General features: G+C 47.1%; 7 protein-coding genes, 2 non-coding genes and 1 pseudogene across 14 annotated transcripts in view; 8 read left to right on the forward strand and 2 right to left on the reverse strand.

Annotated features, from left to right (window-relative positions):
* The window catches only part of LOC9643517 (glutathionyl-hydroquinone reductase YqjG), a 22096-nt gene extending 19177 nt beyond the window's left edge, over positions 1-2919 (reverse strand). Inside the window, exons 1-5 of one of the 2 annotated variants that reach the window (XM_002963671.2) lie at positions 2584-2919; positions 2156-2332; positions 1851-2075; positions 1657-1785; positions 1296-1588 (exon numbers count right to left, since the gene is read on the reverse strand). In XM_002963671.2, coding sequence (XP_002963717.1) covers positions 1355-1588; positions 1657-1785; positions 1851-2075; positions 2156-2332; positions 2584-2796 — 978 coding nt within the window. In that variant the 5' untranslated portion in view covers positions 2797-2919 and the 3' untranslated portion in view covers positions 1296-1354. Of the gene's footprint in view, positions 1-1295; positions 1589-1656; positions 1786-1850; positions 2076-2155; positions 2333-2583 lie in introns of those variants that run through there. The other variant, XM_002963670.2, reaches the window with a different exon arrangement.
* Positions 2920-2942: 23 nt separating this feature from the next.
* On the forward strand, positions 2943-4776 carry LOC9655247 (annotated as a pseudogene).
* Positions 4777-7429: 2653 nt separating this feature from the next.
* LOC112340421 lies at positions 7430-9187 on the forward strand. Its single transcript, XM_024666851.1, has 6 exons — positions 7430-8291; positions 8348-8404; positions 8457-8561; positions 8622-8748; positions 8874-8927; positions 8995-9187. The coding sequence occupies exons 1-6, from the start codon at positions 7648-7650 to the stop codon at positions 9064-9066; spliced, it is 1059 nt and encodes a 352-aa protein (XP_024522619.1). The 5' UTR covers positions 7430-7647; the 3' UTR covers positions 9067-9187.
* On the forward strand, positions 9182-9691 carry LOC9643518 (preprotein translocase subunit SECE1). The gene has a single exon (XM_024668468.1). The coding sequence runs from the start codon at positions 9182-9184 to the stop codon at positions 9689-9691; it is 510 nt and encodes a 169-aa protein (XP_024524236.1).
* Positions 9692-9850: 159 nt separating this feature from the next.
* LOC9643519 lies at positions 9851-11688 on the reverse strand. 2 transcript variants are annotated; one of them, XM_024666838.1, is made up of 4 exons: positions 11499-11688; positions 11015-11435; positions 10698-10920; positions 9851-10630 (listed from the first exon to the last, which is right to left on the reverse strand). In XM_024666838.1, exons 2-4 carry the CDS (start codon positions 11387-11389, stop codon positions 10044-10046), a joined length of 1185 nt encoding a protein of 394 aa, XP_024522606.1. In that variant the 5' UTR covers positions 11390-11435; positions 11499-11688; the 3' UTR covers positions 9851-10043. The 2 variants fall into 2 exon arrangements, with proteins under 2 accessions (XP_024522606.1, XP_002963718.2); XM_002963672.2 differs by having other exon boundaries at positions 9851-9953; positions 10032-10630; positions 11015-11688.
* Positions 11689-11803: 115 nt separating this feature from the next.
* On the forward strand, positions 11804-11876 carry TRNAF-GAA. Its single transcript has one exon. It is a non-coding gene; the product is annotated as a tRNA-Phe (tRNA).
* A 58-nt stretch (positions 11877-11934) lies between these two features.
* Positions 11935-14788, forward strand: LOC9655248 (peptide chain release factor 3). 2 transcript variants are annotated; one of them, XM_002963263.2, is made up of 15 exons: positions 11935-12257; positions 12313-12424; positions 12482-12561; positions 12622-12644; positions 12705-12786; positions 12838-12986; positions 13053-13206; positions 13273-13380; positions 13439-13552; positions 13599-13782; positions 13843-14030; positions 14083-14151; positions 14209-14355; positions 14425-14478; positions 14534-14788. In XM_002963263.2, the coding sequence occupies exons 1-15, from the start codon at positions 11949-11951 to the stop codon at positions 14600-14602; spliced, it is 1842 nt and encodes a 613-aa protein (XP_002963309.1). In that variant the 5' UTR covers positions 11935-11948; the 3' UTR covers positions 14603-14788. The 2 variants fall into 2 exon arrangements, with proteins under 2 accessions (XP_002963309.1, XP_024522581.1); XM_024666813.1 differs by having other exon boundaries at positions 12482-12644.
* A 101-nt stretch (positions 14789-14889) lies between these two features.
* Positions 14890-14962, forward strand: TRNAF-GAA. Its single transcript has one exon. It is a non-coding gene; the product is annotated as a tRNA-Phe (tRNA).
* Positions 14963-15261: 299 nt separating this feature from the next.
* On the forward strand, positions 15262-17216 carry LOC9643520 (ribose-phosphate pyrophosphokinase 1). 2 transcript variants are annotated; one of them, XM_002963264.2, is made up of 8 exons: positions 15262-15604; positions 15677-15802; positions 15856-16104; positions 16166-16309; positions 16377-16544; positions 16600-16669; positions 16736-16817; positions 16885-17216. In XM_002963264.2, the coding sequence occupies exons 1-8, from the start codon at positions 15422-15424 to the stop codon at positions 17057-17059; spliced, it is 1197 nt and encodes a 398-aa protein (XP_002963310.1). In that variant the 5' UTR covers positions 15262-15421; the 3' UTR covers positions 17060-17216. The 2 variants fall into 2 exon arrangements, with proteins under 2 accessions (XP_002963310.1, XP_024522600.1); XM_024666832.1 differs by lacking the exon at positions 15262-15604 and having other exon boundaries at positions 15692-15776.
* A 115-nt stretch (positions 17217-17331) lies between these two features.
* LOC112344228 (BTB/POZ domain-containing protein At1g63850-like) lies at positions 17332-19069 on the forward strand. 2 transcript variants are annotated; one of them, XM_024668627.1, is made up of 2 exons: positions 17332-18802; positions 18857-19069. In XM_024668627.1, the coding sequence occupies exon 1, from the start codon at positions 17398-17400 to the stop codon at positions 18751-18753; it is 1356 nt and encodes a 451-aa protein (XP_024524395.1). In that variant the 5' UTR covers positions 17332-17397; the 3' UTR covers positions 18754-18802; positions 18857-19069. The 2 variants fall into 2 exon arrangements, with proteins under 2 accessions (XP_024524395.1, XP_024524394.1); XM_024668626.1 differs by having other exon boundaries at positions 18884-19069.
* Positions 19070-19670: the final 601 nt, after the last annotated feature.

Consider the following 19670-nt stretch of genomic DNA (forward strand, 5'->3'; position numbering starts at 1 on the left):
AAAATTATACAAAGGATCAAAATATTAGTGATTTGTAATATAAAAATTTTAAAAATGTTTTATTTGCTATAAATAAATAATAGACCTTTGCTACACTTACTCTTGTGATAACAATTATTTCACACTTTTTTCTTTTGTATTTTAGCTAATTGAATAAGTCATTGACATCACACAACCAAATTATAAAAAAAATGAGGAAAGGGATTCAATATGTAATAAGGATATTCTAATATAAATATATTTTAGGTTATGATAGTAACTTTAAAAGTTTTAAACACTATTTTTATAAGGATTTTTTACACACTCTTGACAAAAGTATCTATAATTAAGAAAATGGAATTAAAAAAACATGATTATAATTTACTAGGGATTTTAAAACATTAATTGTTTTTGTAACATTCAAAAATTCACAAGAGAAAATGCATATATAAAAAGTTAAAGACCACAGGCCTTGTTGGGATAATTGACAAAAATATATAAGTGATGGTAGAAGAAAATACATGGAAGTTTAAACATCCTTAATTTATATTTAGTGTATGGTAATGTTACTTTTTTTTTTTCAAATGTAGTATAGTATATCTTCTATATAATTTATATTTAGTGTATGGTAATGTTACTATTTTTTTTTCAAATGTAGTATAGTATATCTTCTATATAATCTCAAAGAGTTAACACAGAAAACATTTTAATTTTATTCTTCAACATTACTTTCCATTTAGCTAAATTCTCTTTAATATCCTTTTTAGTAAATTTTCTAAAAAAAGAAAAGGTTTTAATGATCTAAGATCCCTTTTGCTAAAAGCTTTTCTTTATTTAGATGCCTTTTGTGCTAAATAATGTATCAAAAATATTTTTCTTTCTTGTGATAGAAAAATTTGATTTTTTTAAAAATACATTAACAAAAAAAACAATTGAATAATGCTGCAAGGAATTTGCTTAAGCTTTAGCATATTATCCTCAAGATTTTGAAGACTAAAGACTAGAGGGACCAAGAGTGACAAGCAAATCAACTTTTATCCCTTACATTGTGGTTTAATGCCTTGAAAGCATGTAATAATTGAAGATTAATTCAAGAATCTGAAAGACTGGTTACAAGAGTGAAAGGAATCAAAACCAATGGTACATATTATCCCCAAGATCTCAGAAGACCATCACAAAGATGTTGAAGATTGCTGAAGTACATCTGGTTGGCTAGTTGCACTTAATATATAGAGATCCACTTGCATGGGATCTGGCATTGGTTGATCCTTAGGACACTGCATCGTGAAAGCGTAAAAAGCAAAAGAGAGAAAGCAGAAATGGAAAACGAATAATATATTATCGAAGGTAACAATCATAACTGGGAATCTAAAACTCATGTGTTAAACTTGTGGCGGTCGTGTGGAGTGGAGTAGTCGATGACGCTTCCAACAGGGATGACGCCATACGGATTGATGGAGGGATGACTTCCGTAGTAGTGCTTTTTGATGTGGTCCATGCGGACGGTGTCCGAGATCCGATCCATCTGGTACACGTCCTTGACGAAGTTGAAGAGGTTTGGGTACTCACGGATCAGCTTCTTGTTGCACTTGAAATGAACAACATAAACCTGGCATAGGTAATGAATTTGAATAAAACTTCGAGAGAAAGCAAGAAAAAAAACACCCCAGAGCTTACTTCGTCGAATCTTATCAGCGTCTTGAAGAGCCGGAGATCTGCCTCGGTGAAAACGTTTCCGCACAGATACCTCTGCTTTGAGAGGATATCCTCGCAGCGATCCAGCGCATTGAACAGAGCCTCAAACGCCTGCGACAAGTAAAAGAACTTGGATTCATAAGAAAAACTAAAGAAGAAAAGTTCTGAAGATTTACCTCCTCATAAGGCTTCTGCTTGGTTGCAAAGCCACAGCGATAAACTCCGTTGTTGATGGAGTCATACACCCAAGCGTTCACTTCATCAATCTTGGCCTGGAGATCTCTCGGGTAAAGGTCGAAATCGGGACGCTTTGCAAGATGGTTGAACTCGCTGTTGAGCATGCGGATGATATCAGAGCTCTCATTGTTCACGATAGTTTTCTTTGCTTTGTCCCAAAGAACCTGTTTACGTCAGGCAATCAAGCTGTGAAAACCTTGAAGGGAAAGAAAGAAACGAAGAAAGAAAGGAAGCGAGTACTCACGGGAACAGTGTACTTTCCAGTGTAGTTTGGATTGGCGATGTCGTAAAGTTCACGGACAGTCTTGGCATCGTTTATGGGGTCAGGCTGAGCACCAGGTTCCTCGTTGTCAGAGGAAGGAAACGTCCATCCAAAGTGACTCTCGCCTTCTTTGGTTCTCTCCCACTTTGGTTTTGTGGACTACACGTTACGAGAGAAAGGTGTGAAGATCATCCTCAAGAAAACAAAAGAAGAAGCTTCTAGCACTTAGAATTGTCCAAAGCAACAAGGATACACGCCAACCATATGAAGCACAAGAATCGAAGAAAACAACACTTAGTTGTCACAAACAAACCATATGAAACACAGGAAATCGAAGAAAACGCTAGCTTCATGCAAGCGCGAGAAAGCTTCTAACTTCCAAAAGAAAGAAGGAAATTTCTTTGACATACCGTGACGCCAATAGCATGGTCTAAGCCCTTGAGCTTGAGCGTAGCGAAGCACCGGGAAGCCCAGGGACACGCATACGAGATGTAGAGATGGTACCTATCGGCCACGGCCGGAATATCACACCCTTCTTTGCTAGAAATCCAGCTGCGAAACGATGACTCGGTGCGCTTGAATTCCCCATCCGTCGATGTCTCATCGATCGCCGTCTTTCCCATCGCTCGTCCAGCTCCAAATCGCCTCTTCTGGATCCGAGCGGCAAATCGCAGTGATCCTCTGGCGATCCCGACGGAGAGAGCCGCCAGATTGACTTCCTGTTGCCCGCAACGTGGCAAGCATTTCTTTTCTACTGCGATTTGGATTACTTTGGGCTCTGGTTTTTAGGGTTATGATGCTGGGAGCTGCCCGGCGATGGCGATGGCGTCTCCCGGCGTGGAATCTGGGAAGCAGGAGCTTGTATTCCACGCTCATGGGTATGTTCTTGCGAAATGTAGGTGGATTGGAGACATGGATTTTCTATCTCCAGACAAGCATGCGCCCATTCCCGACGATATTTTGCGAATTTTGGAGAAGAGAATGAGCTCTATTGAAGACCGCCATGCTTGTCTTTCCAAAGCGCTTCTAGAGGTAAAGTGTAGATTCGGATTTCGTCCTTGAAAATACGATCGTGAATGATTTCAGCCTGGGATTGCGTCAGAAAAGCTCATCAAGATGAACAAGGAGCTTCGCAATCTGGATTACTCCGTGGATATGATCAAGGCGCTGAGAGCCAAAGAAAAGGTTTGACGTCTAAAGTTTGGAAAAAAGAGACTCTTTGGTTGAATGCAGGAAGTAATTGGCTTGAAAGAATTGGTCAAAGAGTCCGTTGAAGACGAAGAAATGCGTAGGCTGGCCTCTGGAGAACTTCAAACGGCCACCAGAGAAGTGAGAGATGCTCAGCACGATGTTCTCCTGGAGCTTATTCCTAAGGATGAAGCTGATAGCAGAGGTTATATTCTCGAAGTCAGAGCAGGCAAGTGCAACCCATAAGCTTGATGTTTGATATGTTTTATCTAATTTTTAGGAGCTGGAGGTGACGAAGCGTCAATTTTTGCGTCTGATCTCTTCAAGATGTAGGCACGTCTTTCTGGTTCATGTCGAATGCTTATTGGATTTCTATGAATGCTCTCAGGTATGAGAAATACGCTGCAAACAACTCATGGAGGTTTGAAGTTCTGAGCATTACTACCACCGACACCTGAGGTTACAAGGTAACTATCCGGTTCTCCACCGGCGTATCTGAGCTTGTCTTTATAGGAGGCTAGTGCTGTAATATCTGGAGATGGTGTTTATGGAGCTCTGAAGTTCGAAAGTGGCGTTCATCGCGTCCAGGTACGAAAGTAATTACCGTGGTTTCATTTTTTTTATATGCATCCGTGTGCAGCGTGTTCCTGTCACTGAGAAGGCTGGGCGTATACACACAAGTACTGCGTCAGTCGCTATTCTTCCCGAAGCGAATGAGGTTCACTCCAGGTTTACTAAACCTTTGCACTTGCATAGACCATTGATACATGTTTTTTTTTTCTCGTTTTTCTGTTGCTGAAGTTTGACTATGCTGACAGGTTGATGTCGAGATCCGTAATGACGAGATAAAGATAGACACTTACCGAGCTGGTGGAGCCGGTGGACAGCATGTAAATACTACCTGCAGCGCAGTCCGAGTTACCCACGCTCCAACAGGTATCGTGGTCGCAATCCAAGACGAACGCTCTCAACACAAGGTAGGCCCTTCAACACGCGTGCTTTGCTACAACTGAGCTGAGATTGTATAGAACAAAGCAAAAGCTTTGAGTATTTTATATGCTAGGCTGTACGAGCTCGAGCGGTCCCGAGCAGTGGCAAGTCGGTCTGAATTACGACAAGATCAGGTAATTCAGTTTATTGTCGCAGAACGTTATTTTTTCTACTTTTATAAATTGTCACTCCAGATTGGCTCAAGCGACAGATCGGAGCGCATAAGAACGTATAACTTTCCCCAAGGTCGGGTAACTGATCATCGAGTGGGAGTGACGCAACACGCGATTGAGCAAATTATGGAGGGGATTGGTCTGGAAATTTTTGTGAATGCGCTCAAGATGCAGCACGAAGCGAGCGCTTTGGCGTCGCTCAAAGCTGCAGCAGCTTGACTACCCATAAGTTTCACTGTTTTTTTTTCTTCCTATGTTATTTTTACCGTGTCAGATGTTGACAATTGGAAGCATTTGTTTGAACGTCAGGTGAGTGTTCCATTATAAATGGCAACAGCACTGACTTGTTTCCATGCACAGGACCGTCATCGGATCAATGTGCGTGGTCAACATCTTGGTCAGTAGCAGAGGAGGATGGTTCATGAAATGACAGCTGCCGATGGGACGCTACGGGTGGTTTCTTTTCCTTGGTGCATTAAGTTCCGGAGCGTTTGCAAGAATCTCTTGAAGCGGATGAAACTCATCGGTAGAAGGTCGTCAATTCGTGGGGTGCTGGTGAAGAGCAGCAGCAACAAGCACAGGATCAGTTGGAGAGCGAGCTTTGCATACAGGCAGCAGCAGAAGCAAAAGCTCAAGAAGTCGGGAAGCAGTTTATGGTCGTTTAGTGGCTACAGCAAACTCAAGAACAGCTGCACGGAAGCTTTAGATCGCCAGGAAGTCATCCACCGCAACTTAGAGGACTCTCAGGCTTCGTCCAGCAGCTTCTCGTTCAAGAATGATGCGGAGGACCTTGGGCATGGCAAAGGCAAGAAGATTTTGTCACCGCATCCTGGCGTGCAGCGCAGTGAGGCTATGAAGCTCAAATCGAGGTGGGACGAAGTGGTGGAGATGGTTGTAGCGGACAGCTTTGATGATTTGGTGGACTTGGAGGAATTTCTGGGCTACTATATGCTGCTCAATTGCCCCGTCTTTCGAGCCATGGTGCAGAGGTTTTTTAGCGAGTTTTGTGTGGAGTTTTGCGAGGACGAGGAGCTTCTAGCTGTCAGCCTGTTCATCCCAGAAATGCAGGATTTTCCCTCTTTTGGGAATTCTTCTGAAAGGGAATTAGAATGCTTGCCGCCATCGCCTTGCTAGTTTAAAGGAATAACGTTTCTAGGAAAAAAGAAAAAACATCGTTAGTAAAGCATATTTTCACCACCATGACTTTTACTTTACATTTTAAAAGTTTCTAAAATATTAAATAGTCTTACCTCCATAAAGGTTTGAATAAACAATAGATTAGTTTTGGTTTAAACCAGACGAAAAGGTCGCCTCACAAGAAAAAAGTACCAGTCACTGAAAGTTTCACCTCTCCTCATCTCTCAGGAATCCACCTCTTTTGGTTTAAGCTTAATTTCGCCACAACCAGCTTGCTCTTGCTGCTCCGCCCAGCACGAGTTTGTGCTAGCCCGCACAACAAAAACAAAATAGATTTTGCCCTTGTTGTAAACTCTGTACGGATCAGCAGGAAATCTGATCCAGACGATAATCTTGTTGTGGGCTAGTGACATGGATTAAGTGGTCTAAAGTCTCTTCCGTACTAAAGCCTTAAAAAGATTTTCACAGAAGTTTAAGTTAAAACAGGATGCCTCATGGATTCTTGCGCAGATTTCACTCAACTTTACATTCCAACAAATATTCTGATACTGTATCAGAATATTTGTTTGAATGTAAAGTATATTTTCATCGCCCTTAACAGCATACCTAGATTATTTGGTAGTCAGTAAAAATGACAGAAATGAGAGACGTGCTAGTCAAGGACATCCATCATCTCCAAAACTACCCAGTTTTTGGTTCACAGACATCACAGCAGGCTTTTGTTACGTTTGGGAGCGTGGGGGAGCTCATGGCCTTCTTGCGACAGCAGCACCCGCTCTGCCCACACGGCTGCGATAGCTCGGCACTCACCAAGTTTGACTATTTCGAAAACCACATGCTGATCCAGCCGCGCTACAAGTGCACGGTGTGCAAACGGCACTTCACCCTGGGTGGCACAATACGAGCGAAACGAGCCAAGAAAGAAGATGGCGGTCGTCCAAGGAAGAGACCCAAGAAGGAGCAGCAGCAGAACAAGTCAAGGGGGCAGTGTCTTCCTCGCGAGATGTTGCCTTCGCCGATGATTCCATCGGCCGCAACCAGTGGGAGTCGCGGTTGTGCATCCCCGCGCAGGGCAAGTCGCGGAGCTTCGAGGAGAACGGCGAGGCCATCACCAAGCACTACAGGTCAATGCCCTAGTCAACTCGTGGTCCGGGATCAGTCGTTGCCAGTCAACGCCTGTGACCTCGAGGGATACGTGCAAGACGAGGAGATCTTCCAGGAGGTTGAGAAATTGTGGTGTAAAATGGATTTGGAGGACAAGGGTCCTTCTGTGGAGGACGAGGAGAAGAACTTTCTCAAGGATTTCAATGTCGATGATGGTGATGATCTAGATTTACTACTGGGTCTTGAGGAGTTCAGCCGGGAGTTCAGCGACCAACAGGGCCAGGGCACCCGATTCGATTTGGGCGAGGAGCAAAACAATTTTGCCATGGAGCTGGTGCGGCAAATGGAGGAAGAACTTCCCATCCCAGTAGTAGATGAGGAGAATGATTTCGCCATGGAGTTGGAGCGGGAAATTGAGGAAGCATCTATGAAAGCAAAGGAACAAGCAATGCTTGTATGGAAGGACGAAGTGAGTAAAATTCGAAATCAAGACAATCTCACATTCACCACAAATCACATTGGTTTTGGAGGTGCCCAAACTCTTAAATGCTGATCGATCAGCAAAAAATGGATGATAAATGAAAAGCATTAGTGAATAGAAGTAATTTTGTTTTTGGAACAAGTTCATTACATTATTTGTTTTTCGGTGAAGAGTTTTTCATGAAAAAAGACTCACCCATCCCTTGTGAAAGAAAGAAAAAAAGAAATTAGGGCGAATTAGGTCTCCATAAGGTCGTCCCCGGAGGCAGAGGAGCCGGGATGCTGTGATTGTCAACCGAGCAGGTATTCTGGTGGCACCAATCGCGCCCTCGCCGACAATGCAGCGATCGTCCTAGCGATCGATCGATCGATCGATCGCTCGCTCCGGAGAAGAGCAGAGAAATGATCTGGGCAGGATTCGCGTACGCCGCGGGCGCCGCGATCGGCCACAGCTGCATCGATGCCAGCAGGAAATGGGCGTCCCAGCGCTTCTCGGACCGCGAGCTCGTAGCTCTGGTGGCTCTCCTGGACGCGCTGCTCCTCTCCTCCATGGCGCTCCTCTCCGGCGGCTTCGATCTCTTCTCTTTGACGCGGCTGGACACCGAGTACGTCGCCGCGCTCCTCGTCACCGCGGCGATCAAGGCTCTGGTGGGGTTCATGTACCAGCGTGCTCTCCACGTCTCCCCTCTCTCGGTCACTGTTCCTTATCTAGCTTTCACTCCAGTTCTTCTGGTTTTTACGAGCTATGTGATCATCAACGAGCTCCCGAGCTCGCAGGGGCTCATGGGAATCGTGGTGGTCACTCTCGGCGGCTACTTCCTCGCGCTGGATCACCCGGCGGAGGTGGAGGTGAAGAAATCCGACGAGCCCCCGGGCAAGATCGTCTCGGTTCTTCCTTTGCTTCCTTGGAACTCGTCCAAGGCTTGTGACAAGGTCCCAAAGTTTTCCACCGATGGCGATGGTGTCGTGTTGGATCTCAGTGAGAAGAACTCCCCTCCGGTGGCGATTCCTGGAGGGAATTCTTCCTGGTGGCCACAGATTCAATGGTAAAGATTTCTCTCTCTCTCTTTTTTCGCTTTTCCTGTTCTAAAGTTTGCAAAAGGGAAGAGGGGACGCTCCTCATGCTGGGTGTTGCAGCGTTACTGAGCATAAGTAACAGGTTCGTTTTCTCGAGATTCATTTATGGCTTCTTAGCTCCATTGTCTTTGCAGCCTTGACAAAATGGCTGGTCACTTGGCACCATCGCTTCTCAATTTTGCTGCTCTCCAACGAGGCTTTACGGCCGTTCCCGTGGTTTTATATCTACTTGTCACAAGGTTGGCTTGTTTATCTCTCTCAGGTGATAGCTTGGCTGACTCCTGCGTTCTCTTTTACAGCCCAAAGTCATTCTCGCTTTTGATTCACTTCTTTCCAGTGCTGCTGGCCATCTCTCTGTTTGAGGTCGTAGCCTTCATTTGCTACCTCAAGAGCTTGGAGATCCTGCTCGTCTCGTACGCTGTTGCGGTAAGCAATCTCTTCCTGCCTCTCTTTGTTTTCTCTTTTCTCCACTTCTTTGGTCTTTTCTCTCCTTTGTTTCTGGCTCAAGAAAAGCAAACCGGGGACTTTTCTAATGCGGACTTTGAGTGCAGGCTAAGCGCAGCAACGTGCTACTCTCAGTTTTGATAGGAAGAGTGGTGTTCAAGGTAGCAAATGGTCGTCCCGCAGCTTTTGAAATTGTCTTCCTTTTGACTCGTTTGACGTCCTTTGCAGGAAAAGATATGGAGGCGATTGCCATTCATTTTGATGATGGTTGGCGGAATGACGCTTATTTTGCTGGCTTAAAGCGAATTTCGTTGGTAAACCCTAAACCCTGAACAAAAGGAGAAGAAAATTCTTGTAGTTGGAACTGTGGATATATCTTGTAAAAACTAGTCATTCTATTTCCTAGGGTTAGGTTATGGGAGCACTGGGCTGGACAAGGGCGCATTTTCTTCCCCCTCTCCCTCCCTCGCCATCGCGGCACAAGAATTCGCTCTTCTTGGTAAATGGGAGAAATGCGCCCGCGAGGAGGAGCCGGTTACGCTCCCAGTCGTCATCCAAGCAGGAATCTGGCGCAGAGGAATCCGCGCGCATCGCGCCTCTTGACTTGCCGGTCCAGGAAGGATCCCAGGAATCCCAGGACTCCTCAGCACAGGGCGAGCTTCAACAAGCTCGCGGGCAGCAGGAGCAGCAAGAAATTGGCGAAGCTCTGCGGAAGCTGAGAAAGCAGGCCGCGCCATCGCCAAGCTCGGTGGGATTTTGGGAGGGATTGGCGCAGGAGATTGGGATGATCGAGTGGCCAAATCCGGGCAAAGTGTTTGGGACCACGGTGGTAGTCCTTAGCATCATCTTTGCTTCCTCAATCGTGCTGCTCACTGTAAATTTCCTCCTGGCTGAGCTCTCGGACGTAGTCTTCAAGACCCAATAGAGATAACGCGCCAATGAGGTGGCACCGCGTGGCGCCTTTCATGCTGACACGGCTGCTGTGTCATCATCAATTTTGCCACCTTTTGGAAAAACAAAGCTTTGCCTCAAAATTTTCTTTTCGCAATTCTCACAGAAAATCCACAGTAAAAACCTGCGAGTGTACAATCTTGGAAAAACCGCGTTGTTTCTTTATATATGTATTTACGTATGTTGTTGAAACTCTTCTTCTAGTAGGATTGTTGTTGGTCGATCGTTGTCTCGCTCTCCAAGAACCAAAAAAAAAAAAAAAAAACACAAAAAAAATCCTCCTCTCAGGGGAAAAGGAGAAGAGAAAGCAATACCTCCACAGCGATTCACTCGATATAAGATAGGATCGATCGTCGCTGATACTCTGGAGAAGTGACAGCAGCGCTGTTGTGTCTGCCTCTGGATTGAGCTCGAGCTGCCGTGGCCGGGGCGCATCTGTCCATCGCCAGACACGCTTTTGTCCGCTTGAGCTGTTCGTAGCATCCCTTTCTATCCGCCACCACACCACTGTTATTGTACCTGTTGTTGTTTGTGGTGGTGTTCTTGGAGGACCCATCACTGGCACGAACAGCCGCTGCCCTGTCCGATCCTGGCCCCAGCAATCCTATCTCTCTGTCGTAAGGCGAGAGCCACTTGGCGGAGACGTAGTCGAAGGTCCTCCATGGCGGCAAGTGCATCGCGTTCTGCTTGAGCGAGAACTTGGCGGCGTCAGACATCACCTGTAAGACCTGGCGCAGCCTCCGAGGGGTGGCGACCAGGGGCGTGGGGAGAATCCTCACGGCCGCCTTGTAGCTCTGGATCGGCCGGGCAATCTCGAAGTGCGACTGGAAGTCGAGGTCCACAATGAGGCGCTCGGGGGAGGAGTCCGAGCCGGGTGGCGGGGAGGTTTCGACGTCGATGTACTCGTACTCGCCTGGAAAGATGGGCCACGAAGAAGTTTGTGAGTTGCGAGTGACTTAAGTTGTGTGTGAGATACCTACCTCCAGGAACTCGTCCCACGCTCTGCCATCGCGACTTGCAGATTCCAGCGTCGTACCCGGCTTTTCGCAGGCGTTTCACAAGAAAGGAGCGGAGGCAGCGGCCCTTGCAATCAATTCCGCGGTGGCATAAGCCATCCATCCGGTCCTCGGTCATGGAACACAAGATGCGGATCACCGCGCTGCGCAACTCTTTTTCAACGGGTGACGCGGTCGAGATAAAAGCCTGCATTGGAAAAACGCCAAGGGAAAGAATGTCAAAAACTTGTGGTGGCAGTGGCAGCAGGAGTAAAGAAGAAAATAAAATACCACCCTCTTACCTTGAGTTTTTCAAAGAAGACTGCGAACCCGGTGGGTGTTGGGGACTCTTTGTCGCTGCTATCATAGCCATCGGCCCCGTTTTCCATGAAATCGTGAACCATGGCCGCCAAATCATTCTCGCTGTCGCTGCTGCTCATAAGAACAGTGGCGGGGCCATGTATCGTCGTTGGAGCCGCCGCAACCGCCACGAGTTTGGAGCGTGATTTGCTTCGGGCAGCTTGAATTTCCGGCTGGCAATTTCTGATCGCCACCAAAGGAATGCGGCGTGACGAATCCAGATGATCGGGCCTTCGCTGCCAATAATCCCTGTCCCTGCCTCCAAACAGCAGCGCGTCGGCCTCGATCGCTGGAGAGGCGTAGGGAATGCCAGGCATCGTGACGCGAGAATGGAGCAAATCCAGGGCCTGGATCCCTGAAATTCTACCAAAATTTTCCTAGGAGATCATCACTCGCGGCGACGGCGGCGAATTCCGGCATCCATACCTGGCAATTGATCTCAATTGCGGGGAAATGCCGGCTACCGCGGAGGAATCACGGGCAATCGACTGCGCGCCATGGTTTCTCGATCGTCCGAGAGAGCCCCAAGGCGCAAGCCCTAAAAAATGCGCCTCTCCAGGCAAGACTCGAGACAAAGAATGGAAGCACTTTGCAAGTGTGCGCCTTTAAATAGTGGTTTCCGTTTAATGCGGTTTCCACTTTCGTTATTTGAACGGAGAGATTTTTGAAAGTTTCTTTGTCCGCGTAGCGCATCACCTAATATCATCTGTTAGACGTTTTTAACTCGAATTGCGGGGATAGCTCAGTTGGGAGAGCGTCAGACTGAAGATCTGAAGGTCGCGTGTTCGATCCACGCTCACCGCAACGTTTATATTTTCGAATGTTTAAATTTTTTTTTGCGGTAAGAATTTAGGGCTTATGGTTAACCCCTCGGCTATGGCGCTCTTGACGCACGGGTGGGCGCCGTCGTCCTCGCATTTTCACTGCCGCTACCATTCGAGGAAATGCTGGACACCGCTACACTGCTCGGTGGGTTCTGTAGAGGCCGTGACGGCCGGAGAGGATAGAATTCTTGTGAGTAGTGGTGCCAGTGGCAGGGATTTGATCGAGCCCGGGGAGAAACCCTGTTCTAGTAGCGAAGATCCAGGAAAGGAAGAGGTTTCTCCTGCGGAGTTTGCCAGGGAAATTGGAAGAAGGCGCAACTTTGCCATAATCTCGCATCCAGATGCTGGAAAAACAACGCTGGTATGTCTCAGTTGTTTGCTTCCTCTTTTGTTTTGTAAGAGAGGATTCTGTGTAGACAGAAAAGCTACTTCTCTATGGAGGTGCCATACACGAGGCTGGTGCTGTCAAAGCTCGGAGAGCTTCAAGGCATGCTACGTCAGATTGGATGGAGCTCGAAAAGCAAAGAGGTGATTCTCTCTGTTTGTTTGGTTCTCGGGCATAATCTTTTGTATAATTCTATCCAGGGATATCTATCACGTCCACAGCCATGGTTTTTGAAACTAGAGGCCAGCTGATAACGTTGCTTGACACTCCCGGCCATCAGGTACTTGGCTCTATTTTCTGTTTCGTAGATGAAGTTGTCAATCTAAATAGTAAACTCCAGGATTTTGGTGAAGACACTTACAGGTGGGAGTTCCTTTTTAATCTTGGTTCTATTTGCTGAAGTTGGATGATTTTAACTTGTAGAACCCTGGCAGCAGCAGATAACGCTGTCATGCTTGTTGATGCGGGGAAAGGCTTAGAGCCGCAGACAAGAAAGTTGTTTGAGGTAACGTAACACTACTTCTTGCTCAAAATCGTTCATATAAACCTTTCGCAGGTATGTAGAATGCGTAAGTTGCCAGTGTTTACAGTCTTTAACAAGCTGGATAGACCAGCTTTACAACCGCTAGAGCTCATCGATGAAATCGAAAAGGAGTTTGAGCTCCCTACTTATCCTGTCAGCTGGCCAATTGGTTCTGGCGACAGGTGTTTTGCTTTGATATTATTTGATCGTTTTGATTTTCATCACTTACGTTTTGTTTTTGTGCACAGGTTTCTTGGTGTCTACTATAGGCCGAGACGACAGGTTCATCTTTTCGAACGAGGTGGCAAACATGGTAGTGTTGGAGCTGCAGTGCGAGTCCTTGATTATATGGATCCTAGTCTAAAGACAATTATACCCACCGATCTCTACAAACAGCTTGAGGTAGGAGCCTTTCTCCCAGGTTTTTATTGTAAGCATGTTGTGTTCCATCGGAAGCGGCTTACGTAGGAAGAAGTGGAAATGCTGGAAGAGTTGACACCGCCGCTGGACATTTCGAAGGTTCACTCAGGCGATTTGTCACCTGTATATTTTGCAAGTGCCATGAACAACTTCGGCGTAAGGATCTTGAGAAGTGACTGCCAATTCTGAAAATTTTATTGTTCTTCTGTTGAAGGTTGAGCTCTTTTTGGAAAGTTTTCTAGAGTACTCTGTAAAGCCGGGAGCACACTCGAGCGACATTGGTGAGATCCATCCAGAAAACCCATCCTTTTCCGGATTTGTCTTTAAGGTGAATACTATTGTCTTTGTAGAACCATCTAATATGCTCATTGCAGCTACAAGCGAACATGGATCCGAAACACAGAGACAAAGTTGCTTTTGTTCGTGTATGCTCGGGTCAGTTCAAGAAAGGGATGAAAGTTCAAGTGTCCAGAACAGGCAAAACTATCGCGCTGACAAGGCCGCAGAAAATGTTTGCGCAAGATCGCTCCATAGTTGACAACGGATTTGCCGGAGATGGTTCGTTTTATTCTCCCTTCTCTCTCCATCTAACAAGCACGTTGTGTGTTATGGTTGTAGTTATCGGTCTTAATAATCCAAACGCATTTTGCATCGGTGACACAGTTTTCTCTGGCCGACAAATACGTTACCCAGGAATTCCATCCTTCTCCCCAGAACTCTTCAGCTACATGCGAAACACGAACCCGGCAAAGTACAAGCAGTTCCAGAAAGGCATTAACGAGCTTCTCGGTGAAGGAGCTGTTCAGGTTTTATAACTTGAGAAGCTCAAATGGATTGATTACTATTGTTGATAATCAGGTGCTCTACTCAGTCGACGCAGGAAAAAACGATCCGATTCTAGCAGCAGTCGGACAATTACAGTTTGAGGTACGTCACCATAAAGCTCCTTTGTTTCCATATCCAAAACCTTGCTAACTGGATCAGGTAGTGCAATATCGGATGCTAAACGAGTACGGTATCGAAACCAAGCTGGAACCTCTTGGTTACAGCGTTGCTCGGTGGGTAACAGGAGGATGGCCTGCGATCGAGAAAGCTGGAAGACTCTACAATTGCATGGTTGTCAAGGACCAGGTTTTGAAAACTCTAAACTCTACGCAGATTTCTTTGAGAAACTTATGCTCTCCTTTTTGTTGTTTCCAGTGGGGACGTCCCGTGCTTCTCTTCCGCAACGAATGGAATCTGACTCAACTTATGGTAAGTTTCAAGCGCTGGAATCAAAATCAAAGTGATAAGTCTGACTGTATTTCAGGGCGACAACAAGGACATTGGTGATCTGGTTCCCATCGCATTGCCTCCCGAAGAGAAAACAAGAAAGTAGTCCAGAGCCAATCCATTCCAGCGGGTAGCATGCGATCATCAAAGTGTTCTAACGCGTGTCAGGGATAAGCTCGCTCTACCTACGTGTTCTCTTGATCCAAAGAATACATTCTTATCATCTATATCATACAAGACAATATATGATATAGAAAATCTATGGAAAATTCAAAGCGATCAAATTTCTGAAGCTTGCTGTTCTCTTCATCCAAAGAAAAGATGCTTATCATGAAAAATTCAACGCTATCAACCTTTCTTAGATTCTTTTAGTCAAAAAGTTCTACAGGTAAAGCGGGGATAGCTCAGTTGGGAGAGCGTCAGACTGAAGATCTGAAGGTCGCGTGTTCGATCCACGCTCACCGCATTTCTTTATATGGCCTTTGGTATCGTTTAGTGGAGCATTTCCAAGTTTTTATAATGGTTTACCTCTGGTCGATTCAACAAACGCGGAAAGGGATCTTTTGTTACAGCGCATGGAATCGATTGTATAACATCGCCAGATTATTCCCATTCAAAAGTTTGATACCAGCACATGTGTTAAATGGAAGTGCCATCCAAATAGTAGAACTCCTGCGCCAAGTCACAGTGCCGACGTGGAGCTTCGATCTCCTGCCTTGAAATTTCTCGCGGCTCGCATTTGTCGGCGCAACCCTAAAAGAGTAAAAGAGTTTTTAGCTTCTTTCCCCTCCATTCAACGCTTGCCGCCGGCCAAGAAGGCGCGATCAGCTTCTTTCTCATCGGTCGATCGACCGATCGATCGCGCGCGGCGGGGCGGATTGTTGTTGGATTGGATCGTTGGATCGTCGCGTCGGCGTCGGCGGCTATGGCTTCTGCGTTTCTTGCAAACAGCCCTTGCTCCCCAATGCTCGGGAGAATCCAGCTCCGTAGCGAATGCAGAGCTTGTGGCTTGGCTCTTGGATCGTCGCGCAAGCGCGGATTTTTGCCGGTGACGGCCAGTGTCGCCGAGCACCTCACTTTCCCCAAATCTTCTCCTTCCGACTACGAGGTATGGATGAAGTTCTTTGTGTTGATTCTTCCTCTTCTTTCTTTGTTGTAATTCTTTTGATCTTCTCTCCAGGCCGATCTTAGAAAACTTTTATCGGGACGCGACGTTCTACACTCCCGAGCATTCCAGCTCCATAGCTCCAGGCCTGAAGAACGCTTGAAAATTTTCTCTGGTACTGCCAACTTACCGTTAGCCACGGTACACTCTCTTTGTTCTTCCGGTTCCTTACGAACTGACGCTCGAGCTTTCAGGAAATTGCGTGCTATATGGGCCTCGAGCTGGGCAAAAGAACGATCAAGCGGTTTGCCGATGGTGAAATCCATGTCCATCTCGAAGAGAGCGTTCGCGGCTGTGATATTTTCTTGGTCCAGCCGACTTGCCCTCCTGCCAACGAGAACTTAATGGAGCTGTTTGTGATGATCGATGCTTGCAGACGCGCGCATGCTAAAACGATCACTGCCGTGATTCCATACTTCGGATATGCTAGAGCTGACAGAAAGGTAGCGAAGTTTCTCATCTTAGTTTTCTTCGGATGTTCTAACGCTGGCGAATTCTTTCCAGACTCTTGGTCGAGAGTCGATTGCTGCAAAGCTTGTAGCGAACCTTATAACTGAGGCAGGTGCAAATCGTGTTCTTGCGTGTGACCTTCACTCTGGACAAAGTATGGGGTACTTCGATATTCCTGTTGATCACGTCTATGGACAGGTATGTGCGTCATATTTTTCTCAACGTCACCATTCCCGTACAAAAATCTCTTTGCTCTTTCTTGCAGCCTGTCATTTTGGACTACCTTGCCAGCAAAATGATCTCCGCAGATGACTTAGTAGTAGTTTCTCCAGATGTTGGTGGTGTCGCAAGAGCTCGGGCATTTGCCAAGAAATTGTCTGATGCCCCGCTTGCCATCGTCGACAAGCGCAGACAAGGTCACAATGTTTCAGAGGTAGACGGCATCCTCTTCTGGCTGTTTTCTCATGCGTGTTGATTTGCTACTGCAGGTCATGAACTTGATTGGCGATGTCAAAGGCAAGATCGCGATTATGGTCGATGACATGATCGACACCGCTGGTAGGCCCGAAAGCATGGTTTTGATGTTCTTCTTTGCAGAGTAGCATCTGACACGTTTCTTTCCAGGAACAATAACAAACGGAGCAGCACTTTTGCGCCAAGAAGGTGCAAAGGCGGTCTATGCTTGCTGCACACACGGCGTTTTCAGGTAAAGAAGTTGATCCATTTTTTTTCTTTTTTTCTTTTGTTTGCTAACTCTATTCGGCCACTCGAAGCCCACCAGCGATCGAGAGGCTCTCTGGAGGCCTGTTCGAGGAGGTGATAGTGACCAACACCATACCAGTGAAGCACAGCTTCAAGCAGCTCACGATTCTCTCCGTCGCAAATCTCCTGGGCGAAACAATCTGGCGAGTCTACGATGATAGCTCCGTGAGCAGCATCTTCAGATAACGATGGCTGGAGAAGGAAGAATCAAGAAAAAAAAAAATCTTCTTATGCTTTTTAGAATTTTTTTCTGCCGAGTCGTGCTCGGTGACGACGATGATGAAATCCACTGCCTCGGAAATATTTCCTCGTCTTTGTAAAGAAAACTAACTGTTCTTCTGTCTAGTTAACTTTTCGTTTGACCTAAATGTCAATGTCGCGGGTTCGAATCCTTTCGCGCCGCATTTATTGTGAAGAGGTGCAAACGTTTTGTTTCCAAGGTTCTGGGTTAGGGTTTATTGCCAGGCGGAAGTGGAGCGCTCGCGCGGTCGATTGATCGATCCACTGGTCTTCGCTGCTGATTTATGTCTTCGGCAAGGGATCAGCAGCAACAGCAGCAGCAAAATTCGACCGGCGGCAGCAATTGCTGCTCCTCGAGGTATGGGTATGGCGACGTGAGCAGCGCCGATGTCCACCTAGAGCTGGTGCCGATCAGCGGAAATTCACTGCCGCTCCACCTCCACTCCCACGTCCTCCGTCGATCGGAATATTTCGAGGCACGCCTCTCGGAGCGCTGGAACAATGTGAGCGCCGGCCGCCCAATCGAGCTGTGCCTCGACAAGTGCAAGGATCCCTCTGCCTATGTCCGCTGCTTCGAGGTCCTCTACGTCCCCGATCGCCTCAAGCTCTCGGCGTTTGCGGATGTCCAGGACGCGCTCACCGTGCTCGAGGTAGCGGCGGAGCTCCTCCTCCACGAGTGTGTGGCGGCGTGCATGAAGTACCTGGAGGCTGTTCCATGGACCCCCGACGCCGAGGAGGCGATCCGGAGTTGTGTGTCGTCGCTCCACTTGCGACCCAGCCCGGATCTGGCTGCTAGGCTGTGTACTCTTGGGAGCATGCCCGATTGCAAGCCCGTGGACGTGATGAAGGAGGTGCTGGGAGAGCTCTTGTCGCTCGTCTCCAACGGAGCTCCTCCAAAGGCCAGGGACATCACCGAGAGAGTTCTTCTCGCCAACGTCCAGGCCCCGGCGTCGTCGGCCTTTGCTGCGGTGAACGAGGTGGCGCTCTTCAAGGAGGTCCAGACCAACTTGGAGGCGCTCAAGATCCAGCTCAACAAGTTCGTCAACTTCTTCTCCTGGAACTCCCACCAGGTGAATGTGGCGTGCTCGGCTCTGCGGTGGCTGCTCGAGGAGCTGTTCTCGCTCCAGATTGCCGAGACGGCGATCAAGATGCTGGCCGAGGAGGAGGACCTGGCGCAGCTGATGGTGTCGAGGATCTACCAGAACCCGTTCACCGAGACGCTGTTCTGCATCCTGGTGAGGATCTTCCAGGCGCTGCAAAAGGGAGAGGTGGTGGTGGCCAGGAACTTGAGGCTGGCGCTGGTCACGACTTGGCTGCCGGTGATCGCCAAGCTCGTCCACGACGCGGACGATAGCATGGGTAAGGACAACGAGCTCCAGCGGAGCTTGGAGGAGGGGCTGAGCGCGGTGGTGGCGACGCTGCCGCTGGTGGACCAGGAGGCGGTGTTTAAGATCTGGATCGGTTCGTGTCTCAAGAGCAGGAAGGCTTTCCCCGACTTGAGCGACGCTTTCGAGAGCTGGTGTTGCAAGCTCCGGCAGGCCCAGCTGGACAAAGAGCACGACGGTGGCGGGCCGACTATGGCTGCCTCGACGCCGAGCAAGGGAGAGAGCTTCGCCACGACGTTGGAGGAAGCTCACTAAGCTTGGAGCGATGGAGCACACTGTGTCTACTGTACAGGCTGCGAGTAAGGTACGTTACGCATTTCTCGCTTCTAGACTAAGTTCTTCTCTCGGTCTCACGCAGGTTTTTCTTTTCCTTCGTTTTTTTCAGCGATCGATCGATCAGGGAATTCTTTTGTTATCGTGTATAGTGAATGAGGGAAGAAAAATTTCCATCGAGTGATTGTATCTTTGTAACAGGATCGAAGTTTTGCTCGTCCGTCAAACGAAATGTTTGTTCCTTCTCGAAAAGTAAAGTTGTTTGTTGGGCAATTACCTTCTCTTTTGCCCTATCCAATCGCTTTATGTGATACTTTGAGTTTAACAAGTAATTAACAAAATTAAGGTGTTTAAAACCTACAAACATCATGTGCAAATCTATTGCAAAGATACCATGAACATTGGGGTTGAGGAAAAAACAGCCATTCACCATGTTTTGAAGGTATTTTCATGCTTGTTTTGTTTTATTTTTTCCTCTATTGACTCTTTATCTGTTCTTAGCTTATTGTGGATGGCTTTATGAGAGAACTGAAGTGTCTGAATCCAAGAGTAAGCGAGGACTTAGCCAGTGTCAACGTTACAGCAGGGAGCAAACTAGAGAATTTATCAGATATAAAACAGCTAGACACATAATCAGTCACATGTCCATGTGAACGGTGAGGAGATAAAAGGCTAGCCCCAGTGGATATTGACAGCTGTAAAGAGTTGGTAATCCTTGAACTCCTGACGTTAGAACAAATTGTTTAGTGAGATAGATGAAGGGACTTGCAATGTATAGGAGACACTAGAGGTAAGTGATAGGCCTAGAGGGCAGATAGGTGAAGGACCTGGTAGTGTATAGGAGACATCAGAGATAAGTGACAGTACAGAGACGTGAACAGCATCAGTAAACCACACTA

The sequence above is a fragment of the Selaginella moellendorffii genome, unplaced genomic scaffold (genome assembly GCF_000143415.4).
Source record: "Selaginella moellendorffii unplaced genomic scaffold, v1.0 SELMOscaffold_3, whole genome shotgun sequence".
NCBI lineage: Eukaryota > Viridiplantae > Streptophyta > Lycopodiopsida > Selaginellales > Selaginellaceae > Selaginella > Selaginella moellendorffii.